The sequence below is a fragment of the Sus scrofa genome, chromosome 5, assembly GCF_054392235.1.
Source record: "Sus scrofa isolate SSC_HxYL_T2T_F1_AM1 chromosome 5, Sscrofa_HxYL_maternal_Yorkshire_Landrace_v2.0, whole genome shotgun sequence".
NCBI lineage: Eukaryota > Metazoa > Chordata > Mammalia > Artiodactyla > Suidae > Sus > Sus scrofa.
The window spans coordinates 69941348-69956983 of NC_139387.1; the positions used below are offsets into that span (position 1 = coordinate 69941348).

A 15636-nucleotide genomic window follows, 5' to 3' on the forward strand; every position below is an offset into this window, starting at 1 on the left:
ACCTGCGGCATATGGAGGTTCCCAGGCTATGGGTCTAATCGAACCCACAGCTGCCAGCTTATGCCAGAGCCACAGCAACACCAGATCCAAGCCTCATCTGTGACCTACACCACAATCCAGCAATGCTGGATCCTTAACCCATTGATTGAGGCCAGGGATCAAACCTGCAACTTCATGGTTCCTAGTCATATTCGTTTCCGCTGTGCCACGATGGGAACTCTTGAAATTTCTTAAGTGGACTCCCTAGCATGCCGGTGGAGTTGCTTTTGTTAATGGATAACTGCTTAATCATTAATCTTTTTTATATGGACAGAGGCTGTGGTCTCCTACATTGCCATTTTGGTGATGTTGAAAAATAGTTTATCTAATTCCTTGATGTTTGATGGAAAAAGATATTCCAGATTCACCTTATACTTTTGTACTGGTTTTTATTCTTTTAATCTAAAGCTTGGGGAGCAGAGTTCCCATCGTGGCTCAGTGGTTAACAAATCCAACTAGGAACCATGAGGTTGCGGATTTGGTCCCTGGCCTTGCTCAGTGGGTTAAGGATCCGGCGTTGCCATGAGCTGTGGTGTTGGTTGCAGATGTGGCTCGGATCCTGCACTGCTGTGGCTGTGACGTAGGCCAGTGGAACCTCCATATGCCATGGGAGCGGCCCAAGAAATGGCAAAAAAGACAAAAAATAAAAAATAAAAAAATAAAGCTCGGGGAGAGGTCTTACCAATGGGTGGTCTCTTTCCAGTTTCCCTTTCATTTAATTTACAGTTTTGCAACAATTCTGATTAGGCAGAAGTCTTAGTTCTAACTCCTTTCTGAGAATTTTTCCAAGCCTTGTTTCATCCGCTTTGTATGCATTTATTTTTTATTTTTTATTTTTTTTTGTCTTTTTTTCTATTTCTTTGGGCCGCTCCCGCGGCATATGGAGGTTCCCAGGCTAGGGGTCCAATCGGAGCTGCAGCCACCGGCCTACGCCAGAGCCACAGCAACGCGGGATCCGAGCCGCGTCTGCAACCTACACCACAGCTCACGGCAACGCCGGATCGTTAACCCACTGAGCAAGGGCAGGGACCGAACCCGCAACCTCGTGGTTCCTAGTCGGATTCGTTAACCACTGCGCCATGACGGGAACTCCTGATTTTTTTATTTTTAATTAAGAAATCCGCATCTCTAATTGCAGTAGAGGAGAGCTCTCTTTTCCATTTGTGAACAAACTCTCCTCCCAATGTATCCAACAGTGTATCCACTTTCATAAACATCTTGTAACATGTGCTTACACACTTCTCTATATACAACACAGGGAAGACAGAGAAGCATGTCCATCAACCTCTCAAGGTATCTTGCAGGTACCACTTTCATAAACATCTTTGGTATAAGTGCTTTCAAGTAATTCTCTAAATATATTGCGGAAGTGCTATCACTTTCATTTTGGAGGGGATATTTAAATGACCCCGATATCCTCAGAGGGGATTTCCTTTGTAGTGCTCTGGGTTAAGGATCTGGTGTTGTCACTGCAGTGGCTCAAGTTGCTGCTGTGGTGCAGATTCAGTCCCTGGCCTGAGCACAGAAAAAAAAAAAAATAAATAAATAATCACCTGGAGGGCTTGTTTAAACACGGATTTATGGGCTGTTCCCCCAAACTTCTGATTCAATCAATCCAGGGTTGGGCCCAAGAATCTGCATGTCTAACAACTACCCAGGTGATGCTGATGAAGTATGGGGACCACACAAAGAACCATTGTCTAGACCACTTAGAAGTTCATTGGCCTGAGGCGTCCCACAACATTAAGGTGCTGCCAATGGCATATGAGGTACCAGATTGTCCTGCCCTCCTCATGGGATCTGCATGATATCATCCATGTGGTGACCTGGCAGGATGTCCTGTGACAGAGTGAGATGTTTAAGGTCTCTGTGCTAAAAATGGTAGGATGGAATGAAAGCGTTTTGGAGGGCAGAGGCAAGATGATGAAGGAATTCTGTTGTTGCTAGTAGGAAAAAAAGCAAATTCTGACTTTTCATGCTTATTTATTAAGTGGTGGACGAGATCAGGCATATTCAGGGTGGTATGGCCTTAGACATATAAAGTGGTAGAAAAGACATCTACCCTGTTAATAGTGTATACTTTTTAAATTTAAATGTAAATTTTTGTCTTTTTAGGGCTGCACCCAAGGCATTTGGAAGTTCCCAGGCTAGGGTTCAAATCGGAGTTTTAGCTGCCGGCCTATGCCACAGCCACAGCAACGTGGGATCTGAGACACATCTGCAACCTATACCACAGCACATGGCAACTCCAGATGCTTAACCCAGTGAGTGAGGCTGGGGAGCGAACCCAAGTCCTCATGGATATTATTGGGGTTCATTATCACGGGGCCACAACAGAAACTCCAATATATATATTTTTAAAAAACATTTTATTTTTTTGGCCACACCCATGGCATGTAGAAGTTCCTAGGCTAGGGATCAAACACTCGCCACAGTAGTGACAATGCTGGATCCTAAATATACTGTGCCACCAGGAAACTCCTGCCATCCATTCTTATGATTAAAGTTTTATTATAGCAAAAGCACATAGCTCAGAATCAGGCAGGGGGAGAGATGCATAGGACAAGGTCTGGGAGGGTCCCAAATGTGAAGTTTTCATTGTTCCCCAGATGGGTCGCCTCCCTAGCACATTAATGTATTAATGTAATGTCATAATATACAGATGATTATTGCCAACCGGGGACCTCACCTGAGCTTCAGTGCCCAGTTTTCATTGGGGTTCATTACATGGGTGGGTTTGATTGAGTTATTTGCCACAAGTTCAAATTCAGTCTCCAGCATCCCTCCCCTGTCTGGCTGATTGTTCATGGCTCAAAACCCCAACCCTCTATTCCTGGTTGGTCTTTCTTGGTGTATCCAGTCCCCGTCTCAGATCACCTTGTTATATCAAGTATCGAGGGGCCCACTATGAATGACTTCATTAGCAGAAAGTGTCAGGGTTCATCGCATTAAAAAAAAAAAACACACTTGTTACTTGGAAAATTCTAAGGGTTTAGAGGCTACCTCCCAGGAACTGGGTACAAATCCAAGCTGAATTCTTTTTTTGTGTGTGTGTCTTTTTGCCATTTCTTGGGCCACTCCCGTGGCATATGGAGGTTCCCAGGCTAGGGGTCCAATCGGAGCTGTAGCCACCAGCCTACGCCAGAGCCACAGCAACGAGGGATCCTAGCCACGTCTGCGACCTACACCACAGCTCACGGCAACGCCGGAACCTTGACCCACTGAGCAAGGGCAGGGATCGAACCTGCAACCTCGTGGTTCCTAGTCGGATTCGTTAACCACTGCGCCACGATGGGAACTCCCAAGCTGAATTCTTGATTACACAGATAAACTACAATATGATGTAACATGAAGAGAGAGAATGAACAAGTGAAGATACACCATGAATTTCTCAGATTTGAGGAACATCCATTCTTTCCTCATTATAAATTCCATACCACACATGATGTGCAACCAATACTAAATCCATATGATATTAGTCAAGATTTTGTTGTTGTTGTTTCTTTTTAAATTTATTTTTTATTAACAATTTTAAAAATTAAATTATCTTTTTATTTTATATTTGTTTTAATTTTTTAAATTAAAAAATGTGGAATTCCCATTGTGGCACAGTGGTTAACGAGTCCGACTAGGAACCATGAGGTTGCGGGTTCAATCCCTGGTCTTGCTCAGTGGGTTAAGGATCTGGCGTTGCCGTGAGCTATGGTGTAGTTCGCAGACACGGCTTGGATCCTGTGTTGCTGTGGCTCTGGCATAGGCCGGTGGCTACAGCTCTGATTCGACCCCTAGCCTGGGAACCTCCATATGCTGCAGGGGCAGCCCTAAAAAAGGCAAAAAAATAAAAATAAAAATAAATAAGTAAATTATAAAATGTAATTAATTTTAAAGCAATTTATTTTTAATTTAATTCTTAAAATTTATTTTTATTTTTTTAATTTTAAAAATTAAATTAAAAATATTTATTTTCAAATTAAAATTAATTTTTATTTTAAAAAACTAACTTTATTTATTTTAAAATAATTTAAAAGTTTTACTCATTTAATTTTTTAAATTAAAAAAATATTTTTTTGGAGTTCCTGTCGTGGCGCAGTGGTTAACGAATCCGACTAGGAACCATGAGGTTGCAGGTTCGGTCCCTGCCCTTGCTCAGTGGGTTAACGATCCGGCGTTGCCGTGAGCTGTGGTGTAGGTTGCTGACGCGGCTCAGATCTCGTGTTGCTGTGGCTCTGGCATAGGCCGGTGGCTGCAGCTCCGATTAGACCCCTAGCCTGGGAACCTCCATATGCCGCAGGAGCGGCCCAAGAAATAGCAAAAAAGACAAAAAAAAAAAAAAAATATATATATATATATATATATATATATAAAGACTTAAAGATAAGACACCATAAAATTCCTAGAAGAGAACACAGGCAAAACATTCTATGGCATAAACTGTAGAAGTGTTTTCTTAGGTCAGCCTCCCAAGGCAATAGAAACAAAAACGAACGTAAACAAATGGGACGTAATCAAACTTACAAGCTTTTGCATAGCAAAAGAAAACATAAAAAAACTGAAAAAAATAACATATGGAATGGGAGAAAATAATTGCAAGTGATGCAACTGACAAGGGCTCAATCTTCAAAATATACAAACAACACATACTCAATAACAAAAAACAAACAATCCAATCAAAAGTGGGCAGAAGATCTAAATAGATGTTTCTCCAAAGAAGAGATACGTATGGCCAGCAGACATATGAAAATATGCTCAACATCACTCACTAATTATTAGAGAAACACAAATCAAAACTCCAGTGAGGTAAAACTTCACACTGGTCAGAATGGTTATCACTAATAAGTCTAAAAAATAACAAATGCTGGAGAGGGTGTGGAGAAAAGGGAACCCTCCTACACTGTTGGTGGGAATGTAAGTGGGTGTAGCTCCTGTGGAAAACAGTATGGAAGTTCCTTAAAAAATTAAAAATAGAGTTGCCATATGATCTAGAAGTCCCACTCCTTGGCATACATCCAGAGAAAACTACAATTCAAAAAGATACATGCACCCCAATGTTCATAGCAGCACTATCTATAATTGCCAAGACATGGAAGCAACCTAAATGTCCATTGATAAGACGAATGGATTAAGATGTGGTACATATATACAATGGAATATTAATCAGCCATAAAAAACAACAAAATAATGGCATTTGCAGGAACATTGATGCAACTAAAGATTCTCATACTAAGTGAAGGAAGTCAGAAAGAGAAAGACAAATACCATATGACATCATTTGTATGCACAATCTAAAATGTGGCAAAAATAAACCTATCTACACAACAGAAATAAATTCACAGACATGGAGAACAGACTTGTGGTTCCCAAAGGGGATGGATGGGGAGTTTGAAGTTATTACATTTAGAATGGATAAGCAAAGAGGTCCTACTATATAGCATAGGGATCTATATCCAGTCTCTTGGGATAGAACATGATAGAAGATAATATGAGAAAAGAATGTATATATGTGTGTGTGTGTGTGTGTGTGTGTGTGCGTGCACGCGTGTATGACTGGGTCACTTTGCTGTACAGAAGTAATTGACACAACATTGTAAATCAACTATAATAAAAATAGAAAAAATATTTAAAAATTTAAAAATTTAAATTTCATTTTATTATTTATTTATACTTAAAGCTTGTTTTCGTTTTTTAAATTTTATTGGCATATAGTTGACTCACAATGTTGTATTAGTTTCAGGTGTACAGCAGTGAGTCAGTCGTACGTATAAATATAGCCTCTCTTTTTTTTCCCCATGTAGGTTATTTACAAACTATTGAGTAGATATTGTAGGTTCTTGTTAATCATCTAAAGCTTGTTTTTTTTTTTTTTTAAACATTGCAAATACGTATATATAGAAGTTCTAGTGTTTTATTTTCGTGTCCTAGAGGAGCCTCTGTTATATTACCAGGCGTAATTGTGCCCCATTTTAACAGCACTGCCTTAGAGGGTCTCTGGCTGAATAAAAGGTGCCATGGACTAAATGTTTGTGTCCCTCAAAATTCCCATGGTGAAATGCTCCCCCTCAATATGATGGTGTTAGGAGGTGGGGACTTTGGGGCGTGATCAGGACTTGAGGATGGTGCTTTCATGAATGGGTTTAGACAGAGAGCTGGGAAGGCTCCCTCACCCCTTCTGCTTCATGACGATGCAGTGAGAAGACAGGCATCTGTGAACGAGGAAGGGGTCTCACCAGACATCCAATCAGCTTGACCTTGGACTTTCCCAGTCACCAGAACTGTGAGAAATGCGTTGTTACATAAGCCACCAAGTCTATGATATTTTGCTGCCCTTGATATGTCTCGTTGCAGGTGGAATGTACTCTCTTGCCCTGTTCACAGCAAGTTCAGGTGGAAACAGAGAGGAGAAAATGTACACGTTATCTGAACAATTGATTTGAATGTTACTACATGCTCCAGTTTACTAAGGGCTGCTGTGTGATTCTAGGTTCCAGAATGAGAAAGTACTTAAAGAGCCAAGCAGAGTTACAGTCCATCTAAGGCAGACCCTAAACCCTGACGTAACGTGAGTGAGAAGTAAATGTAAGCCGCTCCAAATTGGGGGTTGCTTGTGCTACAGTGCAATCCAGTTACACTGTGATTTATTCCAGGGAAAGAGAGGCACCTTTAGGAATGTATTTTGCTTTCTCCTTGCAAGCTTGGATTGTTAAATTTCAGCAATCCTTGTTAGGTCCAATAGCCTTTTTGTGTGTGTGTCTTTTTAGCGCCGCACCTGAGGCATATGGAGGTTCCCAGGCTGGGGGTCTAATCTGAGCTGTGGCTGCTGGCCTACACCCCAGCCACAGCAACACCAGATCCGAGCCACGTCTGCAGCCTACACTACAGTTCATGGCAACGCCAGATCCTTAATCCACTGAGAAAGGCCAGGGATCAAACCTGCATCCTCATGGATACTAGTCAGATTTGTTTCTGCTGAGCCATGATGGGAATTCCAGGTCCAATAACTATTTACTGGAAAACTTGTAAAAACTAGATTTTCTCCTCTTACATCCTTTTTATACCCCTTTCCCTTTTCTGACTAAAAATCTCATTCCTAAATGAAGCATTAGGTGAGGCAGAGCAAGGTAGCTGTCTGGGGAAGGGTGGCCTGGGAGAGCAACAGTGGTCTGGGGCAGGCTGTCTGAGCTCAAGTGTAAGGAGCAAGGTGACAGTGCCGAGTGGTGGCGGTGGGTTTGGTGGGGGTGTTGGAAAGTGTCCTGGCATCACAGTCTGAGCACGCTCTGGGTGCATCCACAGGGGTGTTGGCAGTGGCAGTGTCCTGATGTGAGGTGTCAGAAGCAGCCTGGGCTGGTGCTCCAGTCCCTGAGAGGTGAAGGGGGTGTCTAAGTGGTGGGGTGCTGAGGTTGCAGGAAGCCCACGCAGAGTGACGAGGGCATCTTGCTGGGAGGTGGAGGACCTAGCCTGCGGTGTCAGGGCCCAAGCAGGGTGAGGAAAGCATCCAGGCAGAGGGGAGACCCGGGGTGGGCTTCCAAGGCTGAGCAGGGCAAAGAGGATGTCCATGTGGGGGAGCAGCCTGATGCGGGGACTCAGTGGCCACACAGGGTGAGGAGGGCTTTTGCACGGGACGGTGACCTTGTATGGGTGGTAGAACCTAAGTGGGGTGGGGGCTGATTCCCCGTGAGGGACAGGAACTGGCTTCAGACTTTAGAGTCCAGGCAGGGTAAAGGGGGCTTTGCAATGGAAGGTGGCCTAGGGGCAGACCTGGGCCTGGTGAGGACAATGTCCATGGGGTTGGCTGGCTCTGTGCAGGAACACCCATGCAGATGCAGAGCGTGTCAACCACAGGGGGGGGGCCTGGATTGAGAAGTCAGAGCCCCATCAGGGAGAGAAGGATGAAGGGGCAGCAAAGATAGAAGATTCCTTACATCCGGGGGCGTTGATCAAAGCTGTAAATAAGTTAAAGAGAGTGGAAACAGGTTTCTTTATTTTTAAATGGATTTTATTTATTTATTATTTTGGCTGTGCCCATGCCCAGGGCATGCAGAAGTTCCCCGGCCAGGGATGGAACCCAAGATGCAGCAGCGACCCAAGCCACAGCAATGGCAATGCCTGATCCTTGATCCACGGACTCACCAGGGAACTCTGCAATCAGGTGTCTTCCTGCCACAGAAGAAAATTCAAAAGGTGGAAAGGTGGAGTTGCCATGGTGGCTTGGCAGGTTTTGAACCCAACTAGTATCCATGAGGTTGTGGGTTCGATCCCTGGCCTCACTCTGGGTTAAGGATCCGGTGCTGTGAGCTGTGGTGTAGGTCGCAGACACAGCTTAGATTCCATGTGGCTGTGGTGTGGGGTGGCAGCTATATCTCAGATTAGACCCAAGATGGGAACTTTGTATGCTGTGGGTGGGGCCCTAAAAAGAAAAAAAAATACATAAAAAGGGAAAAAAACTAGAATGAACTCGTGCATTAGATTAGAATTAAAGGCATGAGTGTGAACTCATGGACTTCAATTATATTGAGACATAGAAATAAATATAGAGGCAAATCATGCACGTGTGTGTGTGTGTGTGTGTGTGTGTGTGTGAGTGATGCAGGTGAGGGAAGAATTAGGTGGGGTGATTAAAAGAAGAAGGATTATTTGGGGAGAGGGCTTGAACCAGGGCTGTGAGCTGGGAGCATGTCTGTAGAAAGATTCATGTGGAGGATTTAATTTGTGGAGTGCTTTCCTCCTGGCCTTTGGAAAAGTTCCTGTGTAGTGCTCATTTCTCTCCTAAACTGTGATTCCATTAAATTATCCTGATCTGTTAAAGGTCGTATATACCCTAATAGACTTTTGTGGTGGTGTCGTGGCGGCTCAGATCTCACGTTGCTGTGACTGTGGTGTAGGCCGACAGCTGTAGCTCCGATTAGACCTCTAGCCTAGGAACCTCCATATGCTGCGGGAGCGGCCCCAGAAAAAAAAAAAAAAAAGACGAAAAAAAATAAAAAGAATCGAACTGCAGCAGTTCCCACTGCTGCTTGGTGCAGGGGGTTAAAGTATCCGGCATTGCTGCAACTGAAGCGTACATGGCAGATGTGGCTTGGATTCAGTCCCTGGCTGGGGATCTTCCATATGCTGTGAGTGCAGCCATGAAAGCAAGCAAGCAAGCAAGCAAGCAAGAAAAGGAAAGGAAGGAAGGAAGGAAGGAAGGAAGGAAGGAAGGGACAAGCAAAGCAGGGAACATGGGGGAGCAACTCCCGAAGGCACATAACCTAAACCCTGACTCCCCCACTGCATTAGGGGATGCTGATTCTTGAGAGTGGGGAGGCTGACATGCTGACACGTGATTTCTTTTCTCAGTTGGAATGTGGTACCCCAACCCTTACCTGGCCAGCCACACGGGATGAGGAGATTGCAACATAAAGGAGGATAGACCCAGGTTGGTTGGTCTAAAAGTAATTAGGTGTTTCAGGTAGATGCTCCCCAATGCAAATTTTCTGGTGAGTTCACTGTTTCTGAAAGTTCTAACTGCTTTGTTCCTCCTTTCCTTTCCTTCCTGTTTCTTCTACCCTGGGACTTCCTACTTTTATAACAATTTGCCAGCAGAATGTTTAAAGGCTGTGACTGACACTGCGCCTGTCTTGGGGATTGGACTTCTGCCTGAGGTTTTCAGTTTTCCTGAGTTTTCTTTCAGGGTTATTTGCTCATCTGAGGCCTCTGGTCTCATCTAGTTGTGTGATGGGATGTATGACTAGTTATGACTGCATTTGAGCTTCATTTTAAGATGTTTTAAGGAAGAGGTGAAAAGGAGTCTTTGCAGAGAGCAGGAGATCTCAATATGAATTCAGAGATCACTTATGCTGAAGTGAGGTTCAAAAATGAACCCAAGTCTTCAGGCACTAAATCAGAGCCTCCTACAGGTAAGACATTTTCTGGTGGTCAGAGCTGATGATGAGATGAAAGATGAAGAGAGAATACTGTAAGTGGAGCATAGGTGATGTTGCCTGCCAGTTCTCTGCCTGGCCATAGTTGGGAAACACAGGATTTTCAGAAGACTGAGTTGCCTGGAGATAAGCATTAAGGGTTGTGCAGTTGTACCAAAAACAGGACTGGGGTGTGAGAAAGTCATAAGAGTTCTGAGCTAAGGAGAGTGCTAATGAAGCTGAGAAGCTGTCTTTCTATGTCTTCGGAAGCTAAGTGAGGCTGTGGTCAAGAGATGGGTACCAGTCCTGAAACCATCAGCCCTGATGCAGGGGCTGATAATGAACGAGTGGATTTTATTTCTTGATCTGTTAGAGGGGAAGAGTTTGGGTGGAGAGTGTTTGGGTACCTGACTAAAGTGGACAAACCCCCACTGCAGGTTGAAAGACTCCAAGAGTCTTAGAAGGTAAGTCCCTTATGTTTCAAGAGAATTGCTCTGTAGTCAGAAAATCCATTGCATGCTTCATCTCTGAGATGGATTCATCTCAGTGTGGACATAGATAACAAGTACTTTGGGTAGGATGTATGGCATCTCAGATATAGAACAAAAGAGAGAGAAGGAAAAATAAAAAGCTTGGAGACTATGAGAAGCTGTGAGAGGGAAGTCATGTTTGCTCATATTTTCCAAAATTCCTCTGAGGAGATATGAAGAAGGCTCAGGTTTTTTCCTCTTAAACATTTGTATATAACTTTATTGCATGCTACAATGTTTGCTCATAGAAAAAAATGGAAAATTAGAAGTACACGCAAATGTAAATTACTCTATTTCTTCTTACCATTTAGAGATAACTATAATTTACATTTTAGTGTACATCCTTCCAGATGTAAATATACATATATGTGTATTTTTTATAAAAATGAGATATTATCCATTGCTGAAGTTTTCCCCTGCATTTGGCAATCTGTTAGAACTGTGAGAAAAGAGGTTTTTTGTTTGTTTGTTTGTTTGTTTTTTAGGATTGAATCCATGGCATATGGAAATTCCCAGGCTAAGTGTCGAATTGGAGCTGCAGCTGCCAGCCTATGCCATAACCATAGCAATGTGGGGTCCGAGCCACATCTGTGATCTACACCACAGCTCATGGCAATGCCAGGTTCTTTTTTTTTTTTTTTTAAATAAACTTTATTTATTTATTTATTTTTTGTCTTTTTTTTTTTTTTTTTTTTTTTGCTATTTCTTGGGCCGCTGCCACGGCATATGGAGGTTCCCAGGCTAGGGGTCCAATCAGAGCTGTAGCCACCAGCCTATGCCAGAGCCACAGCAACGCGGGATCCGAGCCGAGTCTGCAACCTACACCACAGCTCACGGCAACGCCGGATCGTTAACCCACTGAGCAAGGGGAGGGACCGAACCCGCAACCTCATGGTTCCTAGTCGGATTCGTTAACCACTGCACCACGACGGGAACTCCGCAATGCCAGATGCTTAACCCACTGAGCAAGGACAGGGATCAAACCCACATCTTCATGGATACTAGTCAGATTCGTTACCACTGAGCCGTGATGGGAACTCCTAGTTTCATATTATTTCAGATGTCATGTTGTTAGTAATAGCGCATCATCCAAGAAAACAAAGAGGAGAAAGAGAAGGTCAAAGTTAAAATTTATGATTGATGAAATTAATCTGATTTCTCCTTCAGCTCCCAAAGAGAAGACCAACCCTCAAAAAAGTGACTCTAGTTTTCCCAAGCTTCTTGCTTCATTGCTGATACTTCTGCTGCTATTGACAATCTCATTTTTAATTGCTTTTATCTGTAAGTATCCAGCTGAATCCATGAGGAATGTCTGCTTTACATGAAGAGATGGCATCCAATAAGGCGATATACAATGGGTTTATTCAGAAATCTGGAGAAGCAATTTTCTCTTGGGGAAGAAATATTTAGTGGGAATCCACTGGGAATCTTGCTCTTTCTTTCTTTCTTTTCTTTTCTTTTTTTTTTTTTTTGTCTTTTGTCTTTTGAGGGCTGCACCCACAACATATGGATGTTCCCAGGCGAGGGGTCTAATCAGAGCTATAGCTGCCGGCCACAGACACAGCCACAGCAATGCCAGATCTGAGCTGCGACTGTGACCTACACCACAGCTCACAGGAATGCCAGATCCTTAACCCACTGAGCGAGGCCAGGGATCGAACCCGCAACCTCTTGGTTCCTAGTCGGAGTCGTTTCCACTGTGCCACAATGGGAACTCCCCAAGCCTCATCTTCATTCTACATCACAGCTCGTGGCAACGCTGGATCCTTAACCCACTGAATGAGGCCAGGGGTTGAACCCGCAACCTCATGGTTCCTCATTGGATTCATTTCTGCTGCACCACGATGGGAACTCCTCTTTCTTTGAATTTAGTTTAGAAATAATGGAATTTACTCTCTTTAGAGAAAATTAAGAGCATATGTGTGTGCATGTTTCTGTTTTATAGAGTGAAATCTATAGGGCACCATTTCTCTTTTTTTAAAATAAATTTTCTGTTTAGTTGACTTTGAAAACTGTGTTAGTTTCAGGTGTATAGCAAAGTGAATCAGTTATACATGTATATATGTCCATTTGTTTTCAGATTATTTTCCCTTATAGGTTATTATACAGTGTTTTAGGTAGATTACCCTGTGCTATACAGTAAGTCTTTGTTAACCCATCTATTTTATATACGGTGGTGTGAATATGTCAATCCCAACTCCCTAATTTATCCCCTCACCCCACATTTCCCCTTTGTAACCATAAATTTGGTTTCAAAACCTTTGAGTGTGGTTCTGTTTTGTATGTTCTTATGTATCATTTTTTGTTCGATTCCACATATTAGTGACTTCGTATTATATGTATCTTTCTCTGCCTGGCTTACTTCACTAAGTGTAATAATCTCTAGGTCCATCCATGTTGCTGCAAATGGCATTATTTCATTCTTTTTTATGGTTGAGTGATATTCTAGTATATGTATGTACCACACTTTATTCATTCCACTGTTGATGGACATTTAGGTTGCTTCCTTGTCTTGGCTGTTGTAAATAGCGCTGCAATGAACATTGGGGTACACATATCTTTTTGAATTATGGTTTTCTCCAGGTAGATGCCCAGGAATGGGATTTCTGGATCATATGATAGTTCTATATTTAGTGTTTTAAGGAACTTCCTTACTGTTCTCCATAGCGGTTGCATCAGCATACATTCTCACCAACAGTGTAGGAGGGTTTTCTCAGGCACCATTTCTATACTAGACAGTGTGTAAGTAAGGCCAAATCTGTATTTCCTTAGTAGCGTTTATAAGGCCATGCCTTTTTGTGTGCACAGACACATATTTTGGGATGGACAGGTGGACAAGAAGGAAATGGGAAGAAATCTTTTTTTTTTTTTTTTTGTGACCATAAAACAGTGTCTGGGTATTGTGACAATTTTGCTGCTGTCAACATTCTTTGAGTTCCCTAGAAATTACCACCTGAAGCAAATTTGACTTTCTGAAGCTTTACTGGAAGAATGCAACCCAGAGGAAGCTAGAATGAAGGGGAACAGGGCACTGAGGCAGGAGGAAGGGGAAGCAGATGGAAGGTGCTTTGTGACTGCGCTGGCCCCCACTTCACTAGAGGGCACAGACGGGTGCTCGGTCCTGTGGGAAGTTTCCAGAGGCCACGTGGAAACATTTTTTTTTTTTTTTTTGTCTTTTTTGTTGTTGTTGTTGTTGTTGGTATTTCTTGGGCCGCTCCCGCGGCATATGGAGGTTCCCAGGCTAGGGGTCTAATCGGAGCTGCAGCCACCGGCCTACGCCAGAGCCACAGCAATGCGGGATCCGAGCCGCGTCTGCAACCTACACCACAGCTCATGGCAACGCCGGATCGTTAACCCACTGAGCAGGGGCAGGGACCGAACCCGCAACCTCCTGGTTCCTAGTCGGATTCGTTAACCACTGCGCCACGACGGGAACTCCGGAAGAAATCTTTCAAGAAAAAAAAATTTTTTTTTTTGGCTTTCCTGCTATTTCTTTCTTTCTTTTTTTTTTTTTTTTTATTTTCCCACTGTACAGCAAGGGGGTCAGGTTATCCTTACATGTATACATTACAATTACATTTTTTCCCCCACCCTTTCTTCTGTTGCAACATGAGTATCTAGACATAGTTCTCAATGCTATTCAGCAGGATCTCCTTGTAAATCTATTCTAAGTTGTGTCTGATAAGCCCAAGCTCCCGATCCCTCCCACTCCCTCCCCCTCCCATCAGGCAGCCACAAGTCTCTTCTCCAAGTCCATGATTTTCTTTTCTGAGGAGATGTTCATTTGTGCTGGATATTAGATTCCAGTTATAAGTGATATCATATGGTATTTGTCTTTGTCTTTCTGGCTCATTTCACTCAGTATGAGATTCTCTAGTTCCATCCATGTTGCTGCAAATGGCATTATGTCATTCTTTTTTATGGCTGAGTAGTATTCCATTGTGTATATATACCACCTCTTCCGAATCCAATCCTCTGTCGATGGACATTTGGGTTGTTTCCATGTCCTGGCTATTGTGAATAGTGCTGCAATGAACATGCGGGTGCACGTGTCTCTTTTAAGTAGAGTTTTGTCCGGATAGATGCCCAAGAGTGGGATTGCGGGGTCATATGGAAGTTCTATGTATAGATTTCTAAGGTATCTCCAAACTGTTCTCCATAGTGGCTGTACCAGTTTACATTCCCACCAGCAGGCAGGAGGGTTCCCTTTTCTCCACAGCCCCTCCAGCACTTGCTATTTGTGGATTTATTAATGATGGCCATTCTGACTGGTGTGAGGTGGTATCTCATGGTAGTTTTGATTTGCATTTCTCTTATAATCAGCGATGTTGAGCATTTTTTCATGTGTTTGTTGGCCATCTGTATATCTTCTTTGGAGAAATGTCTGTTCAGGTCTTTTGCCCATTTTTCCATTGATTGATTGGTTTTTTTGCTGTTGAGTTGTATAAGTTGCTTACATATTCTAGAGATTAAGCCCTTGTCGGGTTGCATCATTTGAAACTATTTTCTCCCATTCTGTAAGTTGTCTCTTTGTTTTCTTTTTGGTTTCCTTTGCTGTGCAAAAGCTTTTCAGTTTGGTGAGGTCCCATGGGTTTATTTTTGCTCTAATTTCTATTGCTTTGGGAGACTGACCTGAGAAAATATTCATGATGTTGATGTCAGAGAGTGTTTTGCCTATGTTTTCTTCTAGGAGTTTGATGGTATCCTGTCGTATATTTAAGTCTTTCAGCCATTTGGAGTTTATTTTTGTGCATGGTGTGAGGGTGTGTTCTAGTTTCATTGCTTTGCATGTTGCTGTCCAGGTTTCCCAGCAATGCTTGCTGAATAGACTTTCTTTTTCCCATTTTATGTTCTTGCCTCCCTTGTCAAAGATTAATTGACCATAGGTGTCAGGGTTTATTTCCGGATTCTCTATTCTGTTCCATTGGTCTGTCTGTCTGTTTTGGTACCAGTACCACACTGTTTTGATGACTGTGGCTTTGTAGTATTTCTTGAAGTCTGGGAGAGTTATGCCTCCTGCTTGGTTTTTGTTTCTCAGGATAAGAAAAATTTTAAATTGAATTTTCACCTTGATTATTTCTGTCCTTCCCAAGACTGCTTGAGATTTTAAAGCCAATTTGGTGACTGGGAGTTTGGGATTAGTAGATGCAGACTATTCTATATAGAATGGATAA

The 15636-nt window shown here is 42.8% G+C and overlaps 1 protein-coding gene across 4 annotated transcripts in view; it reads left to right on the top strand.

The window, feature by feature from the left end:
* The first annotated feature begins 9680 nt into the window (after positions 1-9680).
* Positions 9681-15636, top strand: part of CLEC4A (C-type lectin domain family 4 member A) — a 29353-nt gene continuing 23397 nt past the window's right edge. For 2 of the 4 annotated variants that reach the window (XM_021092397.2, XM_021092399.2), the window contains exons 1-2: positions 9681-9929; positions 11630-11743. In XM_021092397.2, the coding sequence (XP_020948056.2) occupies positions 9848-9929; positions 11630-11743 (196 nt within the window). In that variant the 5' untranslated portion in view covers positions 9681-9847. Of the gene's footprint in view, positions 9930-10284; positions 10397-11629; positions 11744-15636 lie in introns of those variants that run through there. The other 2 variants (XM_084956828.1, XM_084956827.1) reach the window with 2 other exon arrangements.